This window comes from Sceloporus occidentalis, unplaced genomic scaffold, assembly GCF_023333645.1.
Source record: "Sceloporus occidentalis isolate IW3139 unplaced genomic scaffold, rSceOcc1.0.p SCAF_6, whole genome shotgun sequence".
Classification (NCBI taxonomy): domain Eukaryota; kingdom Metazoa; phylum Chordata; class Lepidosauria; order Squamata; family Phrynosomatidae; genus Sceloporus; species Sceloporus occidentalis.
This window is the reverse complement of record NW_028316986.1, coordinates 98600744-98627346: the sequence shown is the minus strand read 5'-3', so window position 1 is coordinate 98627346 and position 26603 is coordinate 98600744. Positions and strand designations below refer to the sequence as shown.

The window sequence follows — 26603 nt, the reverse complement described above, 5'->3', positions numbered from 1 at the left end:
GTGGAGCTAGCCTGCCTCTCTCTCCCTCAACATGGTGGATGAAGGGAGGGCTCGTCTTCTTCCAGGCAGGCCTGGTGGAGCTAGCCTGCCTCCCTCTCCCTCGAGATGGAGGATGAAGGGAGGGCTTTTCTTCTTCCAGGCAGGCCTGGTGGAGCTAGCCTGCCTCTCTCTCCCTCAACATGGTGGATGAAGGGAAGGCTCATCTTCTTCCAGGCAGGCCTGGTGGAGCTAGCCTGCCTCTCTCTCCCTCAACATGGTGGATGAAGGGAGGGCTCATCTTCTTCCAGGCAGGCCTGGTGGAGCTAGCCTGCCTCTCTCCCCCTCAAGATGGTGGCTGAAGGGAGGGCTTTTCTTCTTCCAGGCAGGCCTGGTGGAGCTAGCCTGCCTCTCTCTCCCTCAACATGGTGGATGACGGGAGGGCTCGTCTTCTTCCAGGCAGGCCTGGTGGAGCTAGCCTGCCTCTCTCCCCCTCAAGATGGAGGATGAAGGGAGGGCTTTTCTTCTTCCAGGCAGGCCTGGTGGAGCTAGCCTGCCTCTCTCTCCCTCAACATGGTGGATGAAGGGAAGGCTCATCTTCTTCCAGGCAGGCCTGGTGGAGCTAGCCTGCCTCTCTCTCCCTCAACATGGTGGATGAAGGGAAGGCTCGTCTTCTTCCAGGCAGGCCTGGTGGAGCTAGCCTGCCTCTCTCTCCCTCAACATGGTGGATGAAGGGAAGGCTCGTCTTCTTCCAGGCAGGCCTGGTGGAGCTAGCCTGCCTCCCTCTCCCTCAACATGGTGGATGAAGGGAGGGCTCGTCTTCTTCCAGGCAGGCCTGGTGGAGCTAGCCTGCCTCTCTCTCCCTCAACATGGTGGATGAAGGGAAGGCTCGTCTTCTTCCAGGCAGGCCTGGTGGAGCTAGCCTGCCTCTCTCTCCCTCAACATGGTGGATGAAGGGAGGGCTCGTCTTCTTCCAGGCAGGCCTGGTGGAGCTAGCCTGCCTCTCTCTCCCTCAACATGGTGGATGAAGGGAAGGCTCGTCTTCTTCCAAGCAGGCCTGGTGGAGCTAGCCTGCCTCTCTCTCCCTCAACATGGTGGATGAAGGGAGGGCTCGTCTTCTTCCAGGCAGGCCTGGTGGAGCTAGCCTGCCTCCCTCTCCCTCAAGATGGAGGATGAAGGGAGGGCTTTTCTTCTTCCAGGCAGGCCTGGTGGAGCTAGCCTGCCTCTCTCTCCCTCAACATGGTGGATGAAGGGAAGGCTCATCTTCTTCCAGGCAGGCCTGGTGGAGCTAGCCTGCCTCTCTCTCCCTCAACATGGTGGATGAAGGGAGGGCTCGTCTTCTTCCAGGCAGGCCTGGTGGAGCTAGCCTGCCTCTCTCCCCCTCAACATGGTGGATGAAGGGAGGGCTTTTCTTCTTCCAGGCAGGCCTGGTGGAGCTAGCCTGCCTCTCTCTCCCTCAACATGGTGGATGAAGGGAAGGCTCATCTTCTTCCAGGCAGGCCTGGTGGAGCTAGCCTGCCTCTCTCTCCCTCAACATGGTGGATGAAGGGAAGGCTCATCTTCTTCCAGGCAGGCCTGGTGGAGCTAGCCTGCCTCTCTCTCCCTCAACATGGTGGATGAAGGGAGGGCTCGTCTTCTTCCAGGCAGGCCTGGTGGAGCTAGCCTGCCTCTCTCTCCCTCAACATGGTGGATGAAGGGAGGGCTCGTCTTCTTCCAGGCAGGCCTGGTGGAGCTAGCCTGCCTCTCTCCCCCTCAAGATGGTGGATGAAGGGAGGGCTCTTCTTCTTCCAGGCAGGCCTGGTGGAGCTAGTCTGCCTCTCTCTCCCTCAAGATGGAGGCTGAAGGGAGGGCTTTTCTTCTTCCAAGCTAGCCTGCCTGTCTCTCCCTCAAGATGTTTTCTTTATGTTCTTTATGTTCATCAGTAAGCCTGCTTTTGTGCTTTCTTCCTTGATTTTCCTTAGTAGTTGTTGCAGGTCTGGGAGATTTTCTGCTAATATTATAGTGTCATCTGCATAGGGATGCCATAACCCGGTAGCCGCCGGGAAAAACCCGCTTTTGGGGGGCCCTCCCGGTCCTGGAACGGTTTGGCCCTCAGCCATGCCTTGGTCTCGGTTTGGGGCCCGCTCCTGCGGCCATTGCCGCTGCCGCTAATGCGGCCGGCCACAGCGCCAACCCACCTCCTCCTGCTCTTCCTGGAGTGGTGGGGGACCATGGGCAGCGCCAACCCACCTCCTCCTCCAGCTCCTTCTTCCTCAGCAGCAGTCACACCTCCGCCACCTCCGCGCCTCCTGCGCCAAGGCCAGGGCTTTCCTGCCCGCGCGCGCAGGGGGCTCTAAAGCAGGAGCGCGTCCCCTGCTGGCTCCTCGGCGCGTGCTGCCCGGGCCTCAGCAAGGGCCAGCGGCAGCACACGCACCTGCCTTGCTTCTCACAGCACACGCGCGCTTGCCCCGCTTCCCTCCGCGCGCGCGCCTGCCTTACTTCTCACCACACACGCGCGCCTGCCCCGCTTCCCTCCACGTGCGCGTGCGCCTGCCTTGCTTCTCACCGCATACGCGCGCCTGCCCTGCTCCCTTTTGCGCGCGCGCGCCAGCGCCATCCTGATAAAAAGGAGGAGGAGGAGGAGGAAGGAGCCGGAGGAAGGGTTCCTTGAAGGGCAGAATAGGGGCGGAGGAGGAGGAAAGCTGAGTCAGTGGCCATTAGGTCTGCCTTGTGTTTTTTTTTAATTATTTTTTAAAAATATAAAATACTTATTTTATTTTATTTTATTAATTTTTTATTTTGTGTTTTTATTTTATTAATTTTTTATTATTTCATGTTTTTATTTTATTAATTTTTATTATTTTGTGTTTTTTATTTTATTTATTTTTTATTATTTCTTGATTAATTTTTTATTATTTCGTGTTTTTTATTTTATTAATTTTTTATTATTTCATGTTTTTATTTTATTAATTTTTTTATTATTTCATGTTTTTATTTTATTAATTTTTTATTATTTCATGTTTTTATTTTATTAATTTTTATTATTTCTTGTTTTTATTTTATTAATTTTTTATTATTTCTTGGTTTTATTTTATTAATTTTTTATTATTTCTTGGTTTTATTTTATTAATTTTTATTATTTTGGTTTTTTATTTTATTAATTTTTATTATTGCTTTTTTCTCATTATTTTTATTATTAAATATATATACCCCTGTATTGATTTTTATTGATTTTTTCATTATTTTAATTTTTAAATATATACACCCCTGTCTTGATTTTTATTTTTTTGTCTAGGAATAATGCTAAATGTCCTCCATTTTGATCATGCCTTAGAAACATGCATTTAGATTAACATTTTTAAAAAATCATCAATTTTTTTCGTGTGTCCTCCATTTTTATGAAATCGGGTCCTACATTTGAATATGTTGTCCTACATTTGTCCCGGTTTGGAGGTCCTGGCTTATGGCAACCCTACATCTGAATATCTTCTGCTTCTCCATGTTTGGTTCTGATACTACCCTTTTGTCCTGAGTACAGATTTCTCATCAGGTGATCAGATGTGTTGACACTTCCATGTTTTTAAGGGCATTCCATAGCCTTTCATGATTTATGCAGTTAAAGGATTTGCCATAATCTATGAAGCACATGCTGATTTTCTTTTGGAATTCCCACATGCACTCCATTAGCCATCATGTGTTTGTAGTGTGGCCTCTTCCTTTCCTGAACCCTGCTTGGATCTCTAGGATTTCTCTCTCCGTGTATGGTTGGACCAAGAAGGGATAAAAAGATGTTGGATGCAATACACAGAAGAGTTATATAAAAGATATGATAAAATGAGTCTAAGTTGCAGAATTTTGAGCATAATTTTGCTTACGTGGGAGATTAGTGCTATGGTCCTATAGTTGCTGCAGTCTTTTGTGTCTCTTTTTTTGTGGATGGGGATGTATATCGATCATTTCCAAACTGTTGGCCATCATTTTGTTTTCCATAACTGTTGATATATGTTAGTTAGCACTGTAGCTAACTCTGTCAGCATGGATTGCATCAGTTGAATTGGGATATCATCTGTTCCTGGTGATTTGTTTTTCACCTTTTCCCTTATTGCGGCTTCCACCTCACTTTTTAGAATTTGGGGTTCATCTTCATATGACTCTTCGTTCCATGTAATTCATTTTATCATCTCTGTTATATAACTCTTCTGTGTATTGCATCCAATGTCTTTTTATTCCTTTTTTGGACTTTAATTATGTTATTTTTATTGTCATGGATCATCCTGGTCCTTGGTCTGAAATTTCCTTTGATTTCCCGGATCTTGTGGAATAGGTCTCTTTTCTTCCCTTTTTGTTATTGTCTTCAACTTCTTTGCATTGATTGTTGTAGTAGTTTTCTTTATCTTTCGCATTAGCCGTTGTACTCTTGCATTCATGATTATTAGTTTGTTTCTATCTCCCTTTTGTTTTGCTTCTCTTTCCTTTATTACTTGTAGCTTTTTTATCTGTCATCCATGGCTTCTTCTTTCTCTTTTTGACTACTGAGAGTGTCTGTCAGCATTCTCCTTTTATTATGTCACTGGCTTCAGACCATAGTTCTTCTGGTTCTCAGTCTATTATGCTTAGTAGTGCAAATCTGTTCTTTATATTGTCAATAAATTCTGATGAGATATTGTTTAAATCATATTTTGGTACGATGACTGGTTTTGTTTTCTTTTTGAGTTTTACTCTTATTTTTGATATTAGTAGTTCGTGATCTGAGCCACAGTTGGCACCTGGTCTAGTCTTGCCCATCAGTATGGAACTTTGCCATCTTTTATTTCTTTTACTTTATATAATCTACAGTCGCCCCTTCATGTCTGTGGGCTTGAAATCCACAGACTTGAAAATCCGTGGAGGGGCACCCCCCCCCCCCGCATGCATGCACCACATTTAAGCCTATAGGGCTTGAATATGCACAAATTTATAACTCGCAGGGGGGGGGGGTCTGGAACGGATCCCTCGTGAGTTCGAAGGGGCAACTGCATTTGGTTTTTGTACTGGCCATCTGGTGATATCTATGTGTATAGCCTTCTTTCTGACTGTATGAAAAATGTGTTTGCAATGAATAGGTTGTTGGCATGACAAAAACTATCAGATGCCCACCTGCTTCGTTTCTTTTGTCTAAACTAAATCTGCCCACTGTTTTTGATTCTTCTTTGCTTCAAATTTTTGCCCAAATCTAGATGAGGATGTAGTATCTGGGATCAGTAAAATGCTCCTAGTCTTTTATTGTGTTATGACACAATTAAGTCTTATTGTATGACTGGAGAAATTCTCCTTTGAGCTAGCTCATAGTATCTGTTCCTTTGTGCTTTTGCAGAAATCACTCTGAACTGGAATTTCAGTTTTGGTAAACTTTACTGTCTCTAAAAAGTTCGTTGAACCTTCAAGAGAAACAAAAATGTCCTCTTGTTTTAAAAACAAACAACAATTATAGCTGGTATTCATTATTGAAGTTACAAATTTATAACTTAGAGTTACTGATCTATAACTGCTCTGTATTCAGTAAGATTATATAGACTTACTGTAAAACTATGTAAGTGCCCTCACATCCACCTTAACATCCAGCAGCTGGATCTGCTGAAGAAGATCTGTTTGGCTGGCCACTGGTGTACAAGGAAGATATTTCCAACTCCCTTTCACCACTAAGCAAGGCTATTGCCATTAGAAGCCAGATACCTGTCAAATGTACTTGTTGCAGCCTTGCAGTTGGAAGGGGGTGTGAGTACCTCTGCAGGGACTGTAGTTGTCATATTTCACATTATTAGCTCATCAGATGTAATTCTTACAAATAATAGAATTTTCAGTCTTATAAATGGCTGAAACTTTTCAGGGGAGGAAACTGCCTTCAATAGTGTAAGTAGCGGAACTATACCTTAACCTGTTAATTAAGTAATAAGCAATTCAATGGACCATGCAGTTCTTAACATTTTAAAAAGACATAACAACATAACCTGCTTTAAAATTATGACTGTACAAATCATAATGTTTCATTATACCTCCCCCCCCCCAGAAGATGAACTATTCTACTGGAAAGAGGAGAAAGTATAGAAGCTGCAACTGTAATGATGTACAAAATGTACCCTTGTTTATTCAAGATGCATTATTTAATTTTCCACAAAATTGCTGTGAAACCTATTTCATTAAAACATCTTGAAATACTGTGGCTTTCAGGACAAAAGCATCAAAGGATCAATTTTCCTAATAAGAAAACCATTTTCTTCTCACAAAAAGCAATTGAATTGCCAATCAGATGAAGAGGTGATACAGGTTCTGTATTTAAACAGAATGAATAAAACATGCTGCAGCAGCAGATCCAAGCTGCCTAGTTTAGGAAAAGGATTTAAGCATAGGCCAGAGAACTAACTCACAGTTCAAAAATTGCACAGAACATATGCAATTCATTTTTTAAAGAAATAATAAAATCATAAATTGGATGTTATCTTAAATTCATATTCTATTTTATGATGTGATGACTGCAAACATTCAAACTACATTCCTGTTAAGAACTTATCTTGAAGTACTGTAACAATAACTGAGGATTATACAGTCCATCCTCGCCTTACGCTGGGGATCCGTTCCGGATCCCTCCGCGTAAGGCGAATTCCGCCTATGCTCAAGCCCCCATTGGAAACAATGGGGCTTGCGCGCGGCGGCGCGGGGCGCAACAGGCGCGTGCACCCATTCAATTGAATGGGACGCGCCGCCCCTTCCGCCCTGTGCGCGCCCCGCGGCTTGAGCGCGTATGCTCAAGGCTGCGTATGGCGCGCCCGCGTATGGCGCAGGCGCGCTGTAACACTATCCACATTCTAGGTTCTGAAAACACAGGTCCAAAACACACTGCTGAAATAATCTGGTTTGAGACCGCTTAACTGCCCTGGCTAAATGTAAGGGAATTGTGAGAACTATAGTTTTGTGAGACATTTAGATTTCTCTGTCAGTGAGCTCTGGTGCCACAATAAACTACAATTCCCAGGATTCCCTAGAACTGAGCCAGGGCAGTTAAAAAGGTCTCAAACTAGATTATTTCTGCAGTGTGATTTGGACCACAGAAAACACAGACCTTTTAAGCAGAATAATTAAAGCAGACTATCCACCACCAGAAAGTATACCATATATACATATTCAACTTATTAATTCTAATTATCATGCGCATGTCTTGGGTTTCATACCAAATATAGGCTACAAAATCATCATCATCATCCTACCACTATTAAAGAAATAGTACACTAAATGTTAATACATATTGATGTAAATATTGTTATTCAGTGGCTGGTTTCAATCTCCATTCCAGTTGTTATCAGATATACATTCTTGACATCTAGGAACAATTTCTCTAAAATCAGAAGGAAGGGCTATTTTGACAACTAGATCAGATTAAGTTTAGAGTCAGACAGAACACAGTTCATGTTGGGTTCTAGTGCAATTGAAATAGATGCCTTGATTTCTGAATTTGATAAGACATCCAGTGTCTCTTTGGACAAGGAAGCATTGCCAATGTCACCTGTCTCTCTTTTCTTTACCCTCAGCCAAGATGGCCTGTAAGAATTTTGCTGACTTCCCATCCATAATAGTTTGACAGTTCTGCTAGACGTATGCAGCAAAAAAATGCTGCTTAAAGGTAACCTATGTACCCTATATTACACAGTAATGGGACAAACTGTTCCTAGTTTGATACCTCTTAGTACAAGATATGATTGTCTCAATTGAGATCAGGCAAACCTGTAACAAAAAGGCAGCTGCATGTTTGGTGCTATTGTGCACAACCTACACAATGTTCCATCCAACTTGAGAAGGGGAGATGGAACAAAAGACAAACACAGTTGCTATGCTTTGCATCCACCTCTTTTAAGAGAAGAGGAGAAAGAAGCCCACATACCTAATACTCCCTCAGTGCTACACAATGCTTGTAGCTGGAATATTGCACTTCTGTAATTGGGTTTTTAGATTCTATGCAGAGGACTGGCAAAGCTATCCTCTACTGAGTTATTTACAGGCAAAGCTGAAGCAATTTGAAAACATAAAAGGTCAGATTTTAAACTGCATACTATATCTCAATGAGTTATGAGTTTTTATTTCTACTTTGAAAGCAGGCACAAAATAATGTGAAGTAAGTGTTCCAAATCTAATTGAATTAGACATACTCAGCACAAAATATCAGTACAACTAATTACTTCCAGCATGTCAAACTTGCAAGCATTTTAAGGTGTCTTTTTGATATGGATTAACTGATTATTAACAAATAAATATTCCTCATAGTTTGAATCAGTCCTTGCACAGGGAAAAGAAGAAAAGTTGTTTCTGGGCAGCCATTTTGACTGAGTTTTTATTTTCCAACGATGGAGGTGGAAACATCCCATAACATGGGTTGATTCCATCTCTTGCTCCGAAGTAGGCAGGAAAAACAGACTTGAAGGAGTCAATGCCACCAGAGGGAGCAACCCCCACCATCCCTCTAGTCTTTTTCCTGCCTCGCTCTGAGTAGGCTGTTTTTCCTTTTCTCCTCTTTCTTTAAGACTTTAATATTTCTTCTAATATTCCTTCTATTCTTCTTCTATTCATGATCTGTTCTCTCCTGCCTTGACAACTACCTGCAAAAACAACAATGTTTTCTTTGGTCTTGCTCTATCCCTTTGACTTTCTAACGGCTGAAACAAAGCCAGGCAGGGAGAGACAGTTCATAAGCTGCTGTGTTGTAAGCCAACTAGGCCCAACTCCAGCATTAAACAAGAAGAAGACAGCCCAGCCATGTCTGGCTGAAGCCCAGGTGCAGCCGGAGGAGGGAGATCCCTCTGTCCTAGACCAGATGTGCTCCTCTGCAATCTTCAACCCCAGGAAGGGGTCTGCGCAGTGAGATAGACATCCCAAAAGGAATTGGCGCGGTGGAGGAGGGAATATTCCCTGTCCTTAACCAAAAGGCGCCACACCGCAGTCACCAGCCCCAGAAGGGGTTTGGGTGGTGAGATGGACAACCTGAGAGGATCTTTGCGCGGCTGGAGGAGGAAGAACCACCTGTCCTTGGCCAGATTGTGCACCACTGCAAACATCAAAGCCAGCAAGAGGTTTGGCAGTGAGAGAGAGAAGAGGTAGACTTCAAGAGGTGAGCGATGATCCTACTTCTAATCCTATGTTTGTGGGTTAAGATTTATCCCAGAAGTTTGTTCCTGCCTTGCATTGCCAGTTTTCAAAGAGATTTCAGATACCTCAAAAGTATGACTGGAGAGTTTGTTTCTGGCTTTCATTGCCAGTTTTAAAAGAGTTTCTGGCTTGCATTGCCAGTTTAAAAGAGACCTCAGTTAGCACAAAATTACAAATGGAGAGTTTGTTTCTGGCTTGCGTTGCCAGTTTAAAGGAGACCTCAGCACAGAAGTCCAAGTGGAGAGTTTACCTCCAAAACCAACTGCCACCTCCTCCTCTCATTCCTCCATGATGTACTCAGACTGAAGGGATCAGAGAGGGTTAACAAAAGGATTGCCAGGTGCATCATCCCCTAGTTGGATTTTTCAGTCACTCCTTTGGGGGAATTTGCCTAAACAATTTATATATTGTGCTTCCCTTTTTTAAAAAGAGGCAAAGCTACAGCTTAAGGTGCGGCAGCCATTTTGATTAAGGACTCCAAGTCAAGTCAAAAGAACAAAGGCCTGCTGCTTCTGCTCCAGTCTGCCTCTCTTAAAGCAAAACATTAAGAGGAATGTGATCTCAAAAAATAAATAAATAACAATAAAATTAAAATAAAAACGAGGGCCTTTCAGTGGCTCCTGAAATCCCTTAGACTTTTGGGGTCTGATGATCTTTTATTATTACTGTATTTGTTTTTATGGTATTATTGTATAAGACAATTAATATATTGGAGTTTAATGACACCTCTGTGCAATTAAAGCTGGAGGATCCTGATCTTCCTCAAGGGAAGGATGTTCCTCCCCCCTCCAAACCTGGGTCTTCAACACCAAATACTCCATTTTCATACAGATTTTATGAAGGTCACAAGGCCTCCATTGTGAGACCAAATCCAATAGCTCTGTGTGTCTGTGTATAGTTACAGCTCACCTCAATTTGTTATGGGAATCAACAGATCCCATTTGTGGTTGCCATAGTTTGTGCTCAATGAAAGTTGTTTCTCTTGTTTTCATTTTTTCTAGAGCTATGTGTGGCCTACAGCACTTGTTTAAAACATACAAACAAAAACATTTGAGGTCAAAAATAAAGTTCTGTCAGAACATTAAGAAATGGTTTAAGATAGTGGCTATTTCAGGAGACACTAGCCTAAATGTGATTTGATACAATCCAAGACCACAACTGTTTAGTTCCAGTACAACAACAGATTTGACCAATGAAATTAACACATAGATGTCCATTACAATCAAAATCTGACATTTCCACCTCTTACTGGGGACAAATTGTTTAGAATAAGGTCTCTTGGCTGAGACTAAGGATAACAAAAAGACCTTACCATCTTTTATTTTTTTAAAAAAAAAGTTATTTCCTATAATACATTCCTCAAATGAAGAATGAAAACAAGGCCCTGACTTTCCTGTATTGTCTAAATATGATAATGGAGAGCCTTTAGAGATTAAGATTGCTCTGATGCAGGGACCCCATCTCCTGACAGGCTTCTTCTGACTGACCATTTTGCAGTGTTACTACACACTGCGGTTAAGATTTTTAAATAACATTTTTGAGGCCACCCCTCCACTCCAATTAGTCTACATGAAACAGTCTTGATTTGCCACAAGGCAAAGGTGACTTTTCTTAGACCAGGGCCTTCAATCCTAGAGACACTCTTTAGAGCTGTCTTAACAAAGGTATCAGGTAAGAGTGGGATAAACCTGCCACATTACACCTAAATTCTGCGTCTGTTAATAAGCTTTATCATTTACCTTGACAGGTAATGGCAAAACTGCAATTCTAACCAATGGATAACTCATTATAAGCCCTGGGTTTCTCCCATTTATACTTGAGCTTGACAAGACACACATTCCCTCTCTCTTTCACACACATACATATACAGTATAATGTATATATACATACACTGATAAAATAACAGATAAAGGGTCATAAACAGCATCCTCCTTGGCAATTAGGGCTGCTTCAACGATATCATTTTCTCAAGGGCCAACCTTATGTTGGCTAAAGATTTTATGAGATCCCTCATAATCAGGTGAACATAAACAAAACTGCTGGCATGTGGATGCCTGTTCTAAACAAAATTTAATAATTTGATTGGTGATAAACTCTTTCAACAATCACTGGATCCATTATTGATAAAAAATTAATGATAAGGGAAAATCATTTGCTTTTTCACATAAAAATAAAAAATGAGGTCACTTCACCAGGGACAATCCTCCTTTTTTCCCCATAGATACAGTTATGATACTTGTTTTAATAATAAATAATAATAAATAAAAGCTTTATTTTTATCCCGCCTTTCCATAGATCAAGGCGGCGTACAACAGTGGGGTTGCGTCCCCAAAACAGACAAATAGCAATAAAAACAGTAAAAATAACATCATCAATATACAATAACATTTCCAAACCAATTCAATATACAATAATACAATTCATAAAATTCATGCCGGCAGAACAATGCTGACCACAAAAGGGGGGGGGGGGGGGAGGAAGCATTCTGGGGCAGAGGTCAGGGGTAGGCCGGCTCAAATAAGTAGGTTTTTAGCCCCTTCTTAAATTGGGCTAGGGAGGTGGTTGAGCGGAGCTCGAAGGGCAGCGAGTTCCAGAGGTTGGGGGCCGAGATGGAAAAGGCCCTCCTAGAGGTGGAAATATATTTCCCCTCTGGAACTCTTAGCAGTTGATGCCCTGATGATCTGAGTGTGCGGGGCAGATTGTGCGGGGAGAGGCGGTCCTCCAGGTACCCTGGGCCCAAGCCATTTAGGGCTTTATAGGTAATAACCAACACCTTGTATTGCGCCCGGAAGCAAATAGGCAGCCAGTGTAGGTCTTTAAGAACTGGTGTAATATGACTGGCCCTGGCAGTGCCAGTGACTAGTCGGGCTGCCATATTCTGCACAAGTTGCAGCTTCCGGGTATGGTACAAGAGTTGCCTCATGTAGAGCGCATTGCAGAAATCCAAACGAGAGGTTACCAGGGCATGTACAACAGTTTCAAGGTCCCTCCGGTCAAGGTAGGGTCGCAGCTGGCGTATCAGCCGAAGCTGATAGCAGGTGCTCCTGACCGTCGCATCCACCTGAGATGTAAGGTGGAGCGACGAATCAAGGAGCACCCCCAGACTGCGTACCGAGTCCTTCACGGAAAGCGTGATTCCGTTCAGGACGGGTGGAACCACCGCCAACCCTGAACTGGGAGAACCTATCACAAGTACTTCCGTCTTCTCTGGATTCAGGCTGAGTCTGTTGTCCCTCATCCATCCCATTACCGACTCCAGGCAGCCCACGAGAGAAGAGACGCCAACCCCAGTCACTGCATCAGTCGGAGACATAGAGAAAACTATTTGGGTGTCATCAGCGTACTGATAACCCCTCGCCCCATGTCTCTGGATGATCTCTCCCAGCGGTTTCATGTAAATGTTAAAAAGCATGGGAGACAGAATGGCTCCTTGAGGGACCCCAGATGTAAGGGCCCTCTTATTGGAGCACACGTCTCCCAGCTGCACCATCTGGAATCTGCCCGAGAGGTAGAAATGGAACCACTGCAGAGCAGAGCCTCCGATACCCAACTCCCCCAGGCGTTCCAGAAGGATACCATGGTCTATGGTATCGAAAGCCGCTGAGATGTCCAAGAGCACTAACAGGGACACGCTACCCCTGTCCATGCCCAGACGGAGATCATCGACCAAGGCGACCATAGCAGTCTCAACCCCGTAACCCGCCCGAAAGCCGGTTTGAAATGGGTCTAGATAATCCGTCTCATCCAAGACCGATTGAAGCTGGATTGCAACCGCCCGCTCGATCACCTTCCCGAGACAAGAGACAATAGGTTTGACAGACAGTGGTCTGAGCTTAGTTACCAACCTTACCATCAGTCCCAGGCACTGCTTCACCTAAACCTACAACAATATAAGTGACAATACCTATCTTGTCAAACAATGACACAAATAGCCTCAGTCCTGGCTGACTGATGCTAAAGGGTGGGAGGAAGGCTGCAGTCTTTCTTTCATCTTTCATAACAAATTCAGCAGACCTATGGGTCCTCTGAACTCTAAAATTTGCTCACATATACACTGGTGCCTCGGGTTACGAAATTAATTCGTTCCGCCATTCCTTTCGTAACCCGAAAATTTCGTAACCCGAAAAATAATCCGTTAGCACTGGAAAGCCTATAGCTGCACTTTGCAGCATTTGAATTTCGCGCCGAAATGAATTTCGTAACCCGAAAAATATTTCGTAACCCGAAACAGTTTTTGCCAATCCAACTTTTTCGTATCCCGGAAATTTCGTAACCCGATCATTTCGTATCCCGAGGCACCAGTGTACATATACCATTCTCATCACTATTTCATTGCTTCCTCAAGATACAGGAAAGCAAAGATTCATTGGCTGATACTAAAAGCCACAAGACGTCTGATCAATATTGGGGCAATTAAAAACTATAAAAACAAAGAGGCTTGTTCCAATCTTCTTTAATTCTACATTTAAAACAAACAAAAATAAATTTTAGAGTGTCGTGCTAGAGCTAAAATGGGCCAATTGGTTTATTTAAAAAAAACAGGTTCAGACTGGAGATTCTCCAGAAAACCCTGGAGGCACTTCAGCTCCATGATTTTGTGTGTCCCTATTCTTAGTTGTAGTTGTTTCTGCACCCAATCCACCTACCTCATCACAATTATCTACACACTGCTTACCAGGGAAAGCTTTTTCCATACAAGGCTCTACCATTCAGTCTGTTGTTTTCTTCAGTGACACTCACTACACTACACAAAGTGAATGGGGCTCAAGCATAGGCAGAATTCGCCTTACCGGGGGGGGGGGGGGGTCTGGAATGGATCCCCGCGTAAGGCAAGGGTCCACTGTATTAGGGAGCAAGAGGTTTTCCTGGATGGAACGGAACTGATAGTTTTGAATAACACCCAAAGGAAGTTTCTGGGGAGGGGGTCACTTCACATAGGCAAGAGGTAGACAGCTGGAGGAATATCACATGCAGAAGTAGGGAAACCAGGGATCGTTCTGGGAACTTGCAGCTACAGAATCAATTTGATACTTTCTCCCTTATTGGGGATGATGAGGAACAGTAACAGGAACAGTCCTTAGGGACAATGCAGGGGATGCTGGGAGAACCACCACAGGGAACAGTCACTGCTAAGCCTCGGAGGAGGCCTGTGACGGTGGTGGAAGACTCCTTGCTGAGGGGTACTGAAGCAGTGGTTTGTGGGCCTGGCAAGATGTCTCAGGAGGTGTGTTGTCTCCCTGGGGCAAAAATCTGTGATGTGACAGAGAGGCTGAGAAGACTTGTCAAGCCTATTAACTATTACCACTTTCTTTTGGTCCATGTGGGAACCAATAATACAGCAAGGTACAGCCTTCAGAATATCAGAAGGGATTATGACACTTAGGGTAGGAAGCTGAAAGAGCTGGATCCACAGGTTGTCTTTTCATCTCTTCTCCCAGTTGAAGGGCATGGTCCAGGAAGGAAGAGGAAAATAGTGGATGTGAACAACTGGCTGGTACTCCTGAGAATGATTTGGATTCTTGGATCATGGGGGACTTCGGGCAAAAGATGGGTTGCACCTCACACCAATTGGCAGAAATGTTTTTGCCAATAGACTGAAAATTTGATTGGGAGGGCTTTAAACTGAGTTATATGGGGGAGGGAGACTGTATTTTGGAAGGCAGGAGTACATGAAGGGCTGGAGATAATAGTCAAACTGTCATAGAGGGAACAAGAAAAATAGTTCAAGGACCTAACAGTGGGAGGGGAAAAAAACTTTACACAAGCAGCTGGGTGGGGGAGAGGACCCATGGTCTTAGATGTCTCTACACTGAGCATGGGAAATAAACAATAGAAACTTGAACTCCTAGAACATCAAAGCAAATATGATATACTAGGCATCACTCAAACCTAGTGGGATGAGTCTCATGATCGGAATGTAGGAACAGAGGGGTATAACCCTTTTAAAAGAAATAGGCCAAACAGGAAAGGAGGAGAAATAGAATTATTTGTCAAGGATGTTTACACCTGTGAAGACATCCAGGACTTAAATCCTGGAAACCAGGTAGAGAGCATCTGGATAAAAATTAAAGGGTAGGGAAACAACAATGATGTTATTGTGGGAGTCTACTACAGATCCCCAAATCAGACTGAGGAACTGGATGATGCTTTTCTAGAACAGGTGACCACATACTCAGAAAGGAGAGATTTAACAGTGATGGGTGATTTTATCTATCTGGATATTTGCTGGAAGTCAAACTCAGCCAAAACTTTAAGGTCTATCAAATTCCTCACTTGCCTGGCAGATAATATAGAGTTAACAGTTACTATTGTCTATTGTAATTAAAAAATTCAACTGCATAAATGCCAATATATTAGCTTATTATTCTCCTCATCTTTAAAACGCTAACTGGAACTAATTTGATTTTTCCAGATTTGTAAATTTTATAATGGATTGTGATCCTGAGGGATTTCACAACAGCTGGATGAATTGTGTTATTCTAATTTCAACTACCTAAGGGTTCAGAAAGCTGCTGTAGTTTAAGGCAATCAATTTCTCATTTCCAGAAACATGATAACACTGAATATCAATGCATTGTCCTGAAACTACTTTCATATAACACATAGATTCTATTCATTAAAAACCAAACTAAACTATTGTTACAATCATGTCAATCAGGAACCTAGCCAAGGTGGAGTGTATATGATATTGACTTCACCAAGTAGTCTACTAGCTTAATAATAATAATAATAATAATAATAATAATAATAATAATAATAATAATATACTTTAATTTATATCCCACTTTTTGTTACCACAATCAAAGCGGCGTACTACCTTTGAAAATACAATATATACAATTCCCTCCCCCCCCCCTTAAAAAAGGATTAAACAATTCTATCCATTAAAATTACAGACAATAAAATCTAAAAACAATAGTACAATAATAAAATAATAAAATAACGGTGGGCAGAGTTTTCACTTATATATGTCAGTGGGGGGAGCGTTACGTGGCCGGGTTCTATTCTGGGAAGGCCCGCCGGAAGAGATCCATCTTGACAGCTTTCTTGAAGCTCTCTAGGCTGGTAATTTGACGGATCTCATCCAGCAGGCCATTCCATAAAGTAGGAGCGATCGTGGAAAAGGTCCTCTGGGAGGTCGCCGTGAATCTGGTCTTTGTGGACTGCAACAAATTCCTCCCAGAGGATCTGAGCGGATTATACGGAAGGAGGCGGTCCCTTAGGTAGGTTGGGCCCAAGCCATGGAGGGCTTTAAAGGTAATGACCAACACCTTGTACTGTCCCCAGAAACGAATAGGCAGCCAGTGGAGTGATTTCAATATTGATGTTTCCTGTAATCAATCTGGCTGCCATATTCTGTACCAGTTGAAGTTTCCAGACTAGGCACAAGGGTAGCCCCAGGTAGAGCGCATTGCAAAAATCAAGTCTTGAGGTTACCAGTGCATGTACTACAGTTTCGAGGTCACCCGGTTCCAGGAAAGGGCGCAGCTGACGTATCAGCTGGAGCTGAAAACTGGCACTCTTGACCGTTCCATAAAACCCAAATCAATCTATTATTTTTTACAAATAATTACAGAAACAGGGCATCCAGTCCAATCCCCTGCCATGCAGGAACACACGATCAAAGCACCCCTGACAGATGGCCATCCAGCCTCTGTTTAAGAACCTCCAAAGATTATACAATGCATATCGTAATGGTGCAGTGTTCAATATTTTAAAGAGAAAAACAGTGGTATGGGAGATACTGAAAAAAATCAAACAATATTTCTTTGAAAATTTAAAATAAACATTTACTGCAGTATGGATATGGAACCTTTTCTTGCAGGAACTTGAAAAATAATGGTTGAACAGGACCATGATGTATCAGAAGCAAGCAATTCTCCCTAGCACTCTTTACTGAAGAATCACAGATATTACTACTACTATTATTAACTTATATTTATTTACATAGCACCGTCACTATACATGGCATTTTACAAATAACAGAACAACAAAACAGTTCCCTGATCTCAGGTTTACAATCTAGAAAGGCAGAAAAATGCATCACTGGACATCATATTTTAGCAATCTCTCATCAAATCTGAAACCAGCTGAGTGAACCAGCTGCATCTGCACTGCAAAAATAATCCAGGCTGACACCACTTTAACCGTCATGACTAAATGCTATGGAATTCTGGGAATTGTAATTTGGTGGACACTAGAGCTCTCTAACAGAGAAGGTTAAATATCTCACAAAACTATAGTTCCTAGACATCCATAGCACTGAGCCATGGCAATTAAAATGGTGTCAAACTGGATTATTTCTGCAGTGTGAATAAAGTTATGGTGTGACAAACATCAGAATTTCACAGTTCTAAAGTGAACAAAAAATTTTATTCTAACTACAGAAGCGCTTTTGCCCAAGTCAGACCCATTATTGTAGGATTTGTTCCACAAAAGAACTGATTTGACTGTGTAAGTGGCATGTTTAATTTCTAAATCGGTAGTTTTCATACTGAGGGGCCTACACATTACAAAGTACTTGCTATACTTTACAAAGCCCTATATGTTTTGAGTGCAGACTATCTGAAGAATCCCATTTTCTTATATGAGTCTGCCAAAGCTTAGAGGTCTTTGGAGTGGGCACATTCTGCAACATGCTTGATAGTGATGCCATAGAAGTCTTCATCAGTACATGCTCACAGGCTCTAAACCCTCTACCCAAGGGAACCTAGGCTGACTATCTCCTTTCCACCTACTTGCAAATCCTTTTTGTTCAAACAAGGTTTTTTTTTTTTTTTTTTGGGTAACTATTCATCTTTGCTGCAGCATGGACTTTTAACTATGTGAGTCCTGTATTTACATTTAGTGGTGTAATTTTTGTTTGTGTGTCTTAATTTTTTATGCTTTTATTCATCTTATATTTTGTTGTATTTTAATTGTAAGCCACTCTGAGTCATATTTTTAAGAGAAAGGCAGGATATAAATTCAATAGATAATGTACATAAAATAAGGTATGAAAGAAAGATCCACATGCAAATAGGTAAGCTGCCTGAAGAAACATTAAACCAGCTTCTTCATAAAGCAGCAAGCTCTACTGTCTTACTATTGTGTGTGCCTTCAAGTTGTCTGTTATCTTATGACAGCCCCATGAATTTCACAGGGTTTTCTTGTGCAAGAAATATTCAGAGATAGTTTTGCCTGTTCCTTCCTCTGAAATATAACCTATGGCACCTGGGCATGGTTGGCAGATTTTTATTAAAGTACTAACTGAGGCTTACACTAGTTAGTTTTCCAGATCAGACAGGTTCTGATGCCTTTAGGGCACTTAGGCTGGCTGTCCTACTATTGCTACATATTAATTATAATTGCAACCCACTTTCCGTCTTTGGCCAAAAAGTGAAGGTGGCTGACACAAGAATGAAGAATCAGAATGGCGGGATATCTCTTGCTCCGGTTTAACTCCAAGTGACCAATTAGTGATGGAGCTGAGAAACAATACAATATTTAGCAATCATTGTCCTTTCAATTCACTAATGCAAAGCAGAATAACAATATTGGGGGAAAATTACCTTCATTTTCTCCTCTACTGAAGTAACATTCTGATGGTGTTTCAGAAAGATGTAGCACAAACTTTTCAATTAATTCTGCCAAATCTGCAATGAGCCAAAAACAATTAAAGCAGTAGCACCACAAAAGAAACATCAGGAATATATCAATAACAAAGTTGAAGCATACATCCAACTAAAACAGTTTAAACACTCCTCCATGTTTATTCAGACTTGCATGGTAGAAACAATTCCAAACTTGCATTCTATTTGTGTATTCATAACATTATGCCTGACTTAAATTAAAAATTTAATGGCTTCTCTGACAATCTATTCAGTGTAAACTGAAAGGGAATAATTTGTTATGCTCTATCCTCTATGGATTACTTCAAAAATTGTTAGTTTCAACATAAGAAAAATTAGCTGAAATTTGATTGTATTGTCTCCATTTGTCTATGAAAGGATACTGAAGAGGAAAGCTTGGCCTTCATTTTGAAGTAAAAGTCAATACAGTTTATGTTTCCTGTCCTTCCTTGCAATGAAGAAGCATCAAGACAGTATATTTTCACATAATCAGCAAACTTTCTAAGCTATCCACAGGTTTTGCATTTAAATGTCCTCATTTAAATGGTTAAAATTATCCTACATGGGCAAGCAATGGATGTTCACATCTCCTAGCTGAATAAATGCCTAATATTCATGTGACAAGACAAGACAAGACAAGAAAAGATACAGATAATAATATTCACTTTAGGTATGATCAGGATTATCCTGTTTTCCATGCCTAGTTCCCTGCTGCCATTCAAACTGGAATAATTTTGGCCAAACAGAGAAGCAGTTGAGGTCAAACTTCAAAAGGGGTGCAATTAATAGTTTGCATGGTGTGATGATATACTCCTTTTTTACCAGAGGTAAGATATATTCTTGCCAGTATAAATAGGAGCTCCAAACACACTCATGAGGCCAAATATTCCATCATACCACAGCAAGTGAATTGAGAGGAGCCCAACTATTCCTCTCCTCTCAGAGCTACAATTAAAACAGACTTAGTTGTAAGAGTTTCATGGTACACAAAAGTATAGCAACTACAGTAACTACACTACACTAACCTTTCAACTCCAGGTGCTTGGCAAGAGGGGGCTGGGATGGGAATGGGTTTCTCTACACACTCCAAGTCCCAGGTAGAAGGGCTGCTAATGACGGAGGGCCTCAATTGTTTTTCAAGCCCCCCTTTCTCTCCAAAATGGCACTCAGTGAACTGCCTCATGAGCTGCTGCATTTTTTAAAAAATACGTCCCTACTGTCATCCCTTCCCTTACATGGGGGATCCTTTCCGGAACCCCTGTGTAAGGGAAAAAACACAGATGCTCAAGCCCCATTCAAGTGAATGAGGCTCGTGCCTGTGGTAGAGTGCGTGCCATTGCCTTTTCTGGTGTGCGGTGCTGCTCCTTCTGGCACAGCTTCCAGCATATGCTGGAAGCCGCGTAAGGCACACCCGCGTATGACGCAGGCACACTATACTAACAACATGAATTATTTTAAGTCTGATCTTCAGACCTTTTAAAAACTTGGTTAAAATCTTCTAAAGTGACAATGAAATTTCTTTCAGGACTATCACTTCATTTTCAGACTTGGTTATATACTTGATTACATAGTTGTGGAAAGCAAAGAAATATATGAGCATTCCACTTCAGTGTTAACAAAATGTAAATATCACTGAATTGTTTTAATTTGTCACTGTTAAACACTTACAATATATAATTATTTGCCTTAGTCTGACAGATCAGTTGATCGATAGAGCTTGTTGAAGGGTACAATTCCCCCTCATTTTAATTATTTTTAAACAACGAGAACTCATGGTGCCAGTGCTGGCTTACATCCAGGTTTTCCTAATTTGTAGGGAAAACCTGCTGATCTCACTGTCAGCTCCCACAAAGGGCTGAACACCCACAGGCAGTCCACACCACCCCTCTTCATCTGCAAAGGTGGACCTGCCAAAACAGAGCATTCATGGGTACAAGCTGTGAGGCAGAATTATTATTTTTTTTCTCTTCTGCCCCAAACACATGAACATAGATATGCCTTCAGTGGCCACCTATCAACTCCCTTGTCCTGGCCAAGTGTGTGAGTGGAAACAAAACATATCATACGGTTTTCTTGATGACTTTCTTCAAAGTGGTTTGCCAAGGTCACCCAATGGGTTTTTCTTTTCAAGCGGGGAATCGAACACTTATCTCCAGGCTTGTCATCTAATGCTCTAACCACTACACCACGGTGGCTTTGTTTAAACAGGTAGGTTTCAAAATGGGATGAAATTGTGTTTTATTACTTGTGCAGACAGCCAGTGTTTATTTTAAAATAAATACATTATTTTCTGCATGTTCCTTTATATTTTACATCTCGTTTATGATTTAATTAAATAAAATAGGGTGAGAGGTACAGTTATAAAAACTGATGAATGACCATTAAAAACATTTTGAACACATTCTTAAATATACTTTTAAAATATATAGCAAAGTAGCAGGCTTAAAATACTATCACACTAAAATGCAATGGAATCCATCCAATTTAAAAACTGTCATATTTCAAGTTATTTAGATTATTCTGCTAACCTTCACCTGCTATGTAACATTGATTCAGTATCCATTTTAATAGTTTTTCTATGCAAACATAATCCTTACACCATGGGTTTTCCCGAGAATGTTTCCCCTCTCTGCTCATAAAGACATGAAAGTGTATTATAAGAGGAACTATGAAGTTCCTAGTTACCATAATGTAGGAGTCAAAAATGTATGTGAAAGGGTCCAGGCAGATGGCAGGAGACCTTACTAATTTTGTTGTTGTTATTAACCACCTTCAAGCCGATCTTGACTCATGGTGACCCTGTGGATGAGACATCTCCAAGACCACTTGTCCTCCACTGCTCTGCATAGTTCCTGCAAATTCATACCCGTGACCTCCTTAATAGATTCCTTCCATCTAGCATGTGGTCTTCCTCTCTTTCTACTTCCTTCTACCTTTCCTAGCATTTTTGTCTTTTCCAAGGAGTCATGCCTTCTCATGATGCAGCCAACGTATGACAGCCTCATCTTGGCTTCCAGGGAGATTTCCAACTTGATCTGTTCTAGGACCCATTTGTTTGTCTTTGTGGCTATCCGTGGTATCCTCTGCACTATTCTTTTGAAAATGCCTCTTTAAGCATTTTTTTTAGAAAATTTACTATTAGTCAATCTCTGAAACTGAAGATGAACTTGGCTAAAGAAAAAAGAGGGCCATTGAAATCAAGTGCTCCCCATCTTCAGCTCTGTATTCATACAATTTTGGGAAATGCCAGTTTGGAAACACAGGACTGCCTAGATAAAATATAGTCCCAATTTAAACATCCACCATATGAGCTGCTGTCAAAAGATGTTTAAGCCTTAGAAATACTTTAGTACGCTATATTAGTTTAAGTGTGGCTTCCCCTTTAAATGTTTCTATAGTTCCCAGTGATTGCTGCAGATAATTATTGATAGAATATAGCAGGATTATGCCATTTCATTTGAAAAAAAATATATACCTACTGGTTCCACTCAAAACATTAGGTTTGTTTTCCATGATTTCACAAAACTGTCTTTGAACATTTTCAATCCACCCCAGCTGTTTATCTGGATTCTTTAAAGAAGATAAAAGCTTGCTAGCATCATCATCTATAAGGAAGATGAAAAATGTTGTTATAAAAACTGTAGTCTTATTTTTGTCTAAATATGCCACAACTGATAAAAGGCTTTTTACTTAGGCCTGTTACAGACTGCCAAAATAAAGCTGCTTCGGGTCTATTTGGAGGTATGCTATTTAAATGACGCATGGCTCCTAGGAGTCCGGAGGTTGCGCCAAAGCCACACTCCATTCCTAAACACAGGAGTGCAGCTTTGGTTCAGCTTCCAGATTCTTCGGATGCATGCATCATTTAAACAGCATACCTCCAAAGAGACCCGAAGCAGCTGTATTTTGGCAGTCTGTAACAGGCCATAATCTATTTTAGTCTAATAAAATTTTCAGATCAGAGAATTTGAAAAAACAAAGACTCCAGCCCAATATGTACAGTTTGTCTGCTGTGCAACTTGTTTCAGTCCATGAGTAGGCACAGTCACATATATAAAGAAAAACATAAGCTTGGTTGTGAACAAATATAGACACAATCACCCTGGGATTACACCAGGAAAAGAGCTGTCACACTAGTGATATCACTATTTATTCTACTTATGTACATTTGAGTTCACATTTCACATCCCCCATGTGATTTTAGGGTATTCCTATAGTGAATAATGCCTTACCTCTTAAGTGACACTTAAGTGACAGAAAGTAGTATGAGAAGAGTAAACCCAGTATTGTTCTATAAAAGGCAGTAAAGCCAATGTTATTATGTGGAAAAAAGCTTTAAAAGTGATGAGTGTACAGAATTTATTATTATTATTATTATTATTATTATTGCTTTATTTATATAGCGCTGTAGATTTACACAGTGCTGTACATACAAACAATAAAATAGATAAAGTAAACCTGTAACAAATATATAATTAGTCTATCCTGGTGCTTATTACTAGCTTTAGGATATAAGCTGAGCCATTTGAGTCAGTAGGACATAGTTGATATTACACATAGTTAAGATTCATTGCAATGTTTAGTGTGTCAGCCACCCACTCACATCATGCCCTTTTCTAATGTTACTCAACTCCATTTCTAGCCTTTCCAATTTTCTATCACTCCCGCAACAATGTCAATGTTCTGTGGCGAATGAGAACTGCTCCGTCCTCATTGGGCTGTTTGGGGGGGGGGGGGGGTAATGCTGTTTTAATCACCTTACAAGTTCCCCACAATTTTTTGTAATTCTGCAATTGTAATTCTGCAAACCTTGGGATTTCACAAAAGTAATACTTCTCTCTTCATAGCTAAATCCTTTTAGCACCCAAACGGCTTAGTCCACTATTAGAGGGAGTGGCGTTAAATATAAAATGTGGTGTTGGTACTTACTATAAATTTATCATTCTTGGAGGTGCAAAGGAGCAATCCACATTATGTAGGATAAAGAATAGAGGAAAAAGTGATTGAGGCGACTAGTAATTTGATCCTTGAAAAGAAATAGTGTCATAAATCTGACATGTCAACAGGGTTCACTTTCTTTTCAAACACTAGCCTTCTCAACCACTGTGCCTATTTTCTTCCCTTTTTATTTCCCCTTGTTCTTTGTTTTATATAATATGGACTGATTTTCTGCACCATCCAGATAATATTTTACTCTCTTGGTAATACTCACAATCCAAACTATGTAATGGGACATTTGCATCTAGATGTCTATCAGGCTTTGTTATCTCTAATAAGTCAAAACATACTCATATTTCATACCTTCATTAAAAAAAAGTTAAGGAAATACAATAGTCTCTTCCAGAGTTGTACAAACTAATAAGCACTGGTGTCAATGAGGGTGACATACTGACACAGTATGCTGCTAACATAATGCAAATCAGCAATTAGAAAACTTCTAGACACATTGGATGGGCAAGTTATAGGGAGAATAGGTTTGTTTTCGTTGAGGTTTTAATAGCCCAAAGTGGAATACTATTTAAACAGAAAAAGATAAAAGAATTGTAAACTTCAGCTGCATGTAATACTAGAATTATGAATTGTTAAAATTGCTTTTATTGTTTCCTATGACATTTTTGAAATTAAAAATCCTGGTTCCTGCAAGCAGGTGTTTTCAATTGGTTCTATAGCAGCCCTACAGCATTCACACATACTTTTCTTAATTGCAAATATCAAAATGCTAAAGATGAATTATTTTCTCTTATCCTCTATTGACTCCTCACTTGTGCTATTACATTGTTTCTAGCTTTCAATTTGCCTAGAGTCTCCATAATTGATAAAGATGCATAATTAAAAATTTATGTAGTCAGACTTTTAAAACTTGGTTCCCTTTATTCTTCCTTCACGTCAGCATGCTAATATCCCCATTTAATATTCAACTTTCTAAATGAAATCATCACTTGCAAATGCCTTCAGCTCTTTTTATTAAACAGAAAATGTTTGCTCTTTGTTTCACTGTATTTTAAAATAGTGTTAGGTTCTTAATAATTTATATTTAAATAGTTTTCCTGTCACTTGAACTCATTTGACCAATCCAGAGTGTTTCATAAACTACATTACTACAATTATAGTTCTTCTAATCTATTCTCTATGCACTTTCACTACCATGTAATCACACCAAAAGACTTTATTCTTCAAAAATGCTGGGACAAACCGAGTTTATTCATTTGGCTTATGTCTACTTTATCTAATCTTGTTCAGAGAAAAACATTTTTAAAAAACACTCCAAAATTGTTGTATTTTGGGGGAACATTTGTGGTGGCATAGATTATCTGGTCCTGTTTCTCAGTTTAATTGTGACCTGTCCCTGCAACTGCAGCTTTCTTCAGGTAATTTTTGTATAAAAAAATTCTTTGGGGTGCAGAGAACCTGCAAGGTCTGGCCAGATGTAGGCAGAAGATTGCCTTGCTTCATAACCATGGTCTGCTTCAGGTCTGGTTACACCTCACAGCCTAAATGGTCACCTTCAAAAATTACCATCTTGCTGGCAACTTGCTTCATGCCTATCATGTTTTTTGGCTATTTTCATGAATAGTTAATTCATAGTCTTACAAAATGAATTATAAAAATCAGTAAATGTTTTGCTGTAATGTACAAAGTACATCGTTTAAAATCACAACATTTTGTAGTATTCAGCAGGCTTTGCCTTCAATGAAACCAAAAGCCTTCACAATACTCTAATGCAGTTGTGAGAATCTTTTAAGATTTTTGCTATTCCTGCCTAGGGAAAATAATGAAGGGCAAGACACAGGTATAATAATAATAATAATTATTATTATTATTATTATTATTATTATTTATATCCCACCTCTCCCTACAGATCAAAACGGAAGCAGAGTAGGTATAGTTAAACAATATAAGTCTGAATTATTTTGAAAGCATAAGGCTCTTCTTCAGCCATATAAATACAACCCATTGAACAGAGGACACATTTTTTTTATTTTATCTCCTAAAGTGATTGTATTTCTTGTTTGTACCAGAAATGTTTGCACCTTCTGTGTTCTGTTCACTTTGGATTTTGCTTGGCATAATCCTTTGTGTTTATGGCAAAACCTTATAATTCAACAGTGATTCAATAGGAGTCATGAATTGTAAACCGAACTGTGCAAGCAGAATGTCAGGTGATGAAAAGAAAGAAAAAGGTATTACAGCAAGTAAATAAGGTGAACCTATATTACTAGATAGATGATGTGCTTATTTCATTTTTTTAACCCACAATAGTATTTTAAAATACTTTTTTAATGCATTCAAAAGAATCAAACTGGTAAGCAAAGGTAGAAATATCATATATATGCAATGACACATATTATAATAAGAATAAATCATAAATTAATCAAGCTATATATTGTTTGCACTTTTCCCAATATACAATTCCAGTAAACTAGCACATTATACCTTGCCTTGAATCAGTTTTTCTAGGAAATTCAGCAAGATAGCATGTTGGTAAAGGGTATGATGAAAACATTGGCCAAGGATAGGGATCATCACCCTAAAGAGGAGCAGCCAAGACTAATGTTAGCATTTATTATGTACTGGTAGTTTGTCCATTTCAGTCCATTATTCAGTTTAATAATTTCCCACTTTTCCACCAAACATATCATGCTTCACCGTGTATTTTAGCGCAACCATTAAAAAGAAACAAAATGGTCATAAACACTAGTCTGTAGCAGAACCTAAAGATTTAGGGGCTCGACAGACGGGCAGCTAAATGCTGTCCCTTTTAGCCCCTGATCATTGCCACGGCAACCACATGCCATAGCAATGATCCACTCCTTCTTGGGAGCAAAAAGCAGCTTCTCTAAGCAGTTTCCTGGAAGGGGCACCATA

The 26603-nt window shown here is 40.7% G+C and overlaps 1 protein-coding gene across 4 annotated transcripts in view; it reads right to left on the bottom strand.

The window, feature by feature from the left end:
• TBC1D32 (TBC1 domain family member 32) overlaps positions 1 to 26603 on the bottom strand; it is a 111693-nt gene that overhangs the window by 28791 nt on the left and 56299 nt on the right. For all 4 annotated transcript variants that reach the window (XR_016281757.1, XR_016281758.1, XM_089530485.1 and 1 more), the window contains 3 exons: positions 26172 to 26265; positions 22217 to 22342; positions 18678 to 18761 (listed from right to left, as the gene is read on the bottom strand). Coding sequence is in view for 2 of the 4 variants with exons in the window: in XM_089530485.1 (XP_089386611.1) it covers positions 18678 to 18761; positions 22217 to 22342; positions 26172 to 26265 (304 nt within the window). In the remaining 2 variants the exon portion in view is untranslated. The remainder of the gene's footprint in view (positions 1 to 18677; positions 18762 to 22216; positions 22343 to 26171; positions 26266 to 26603) is intronic.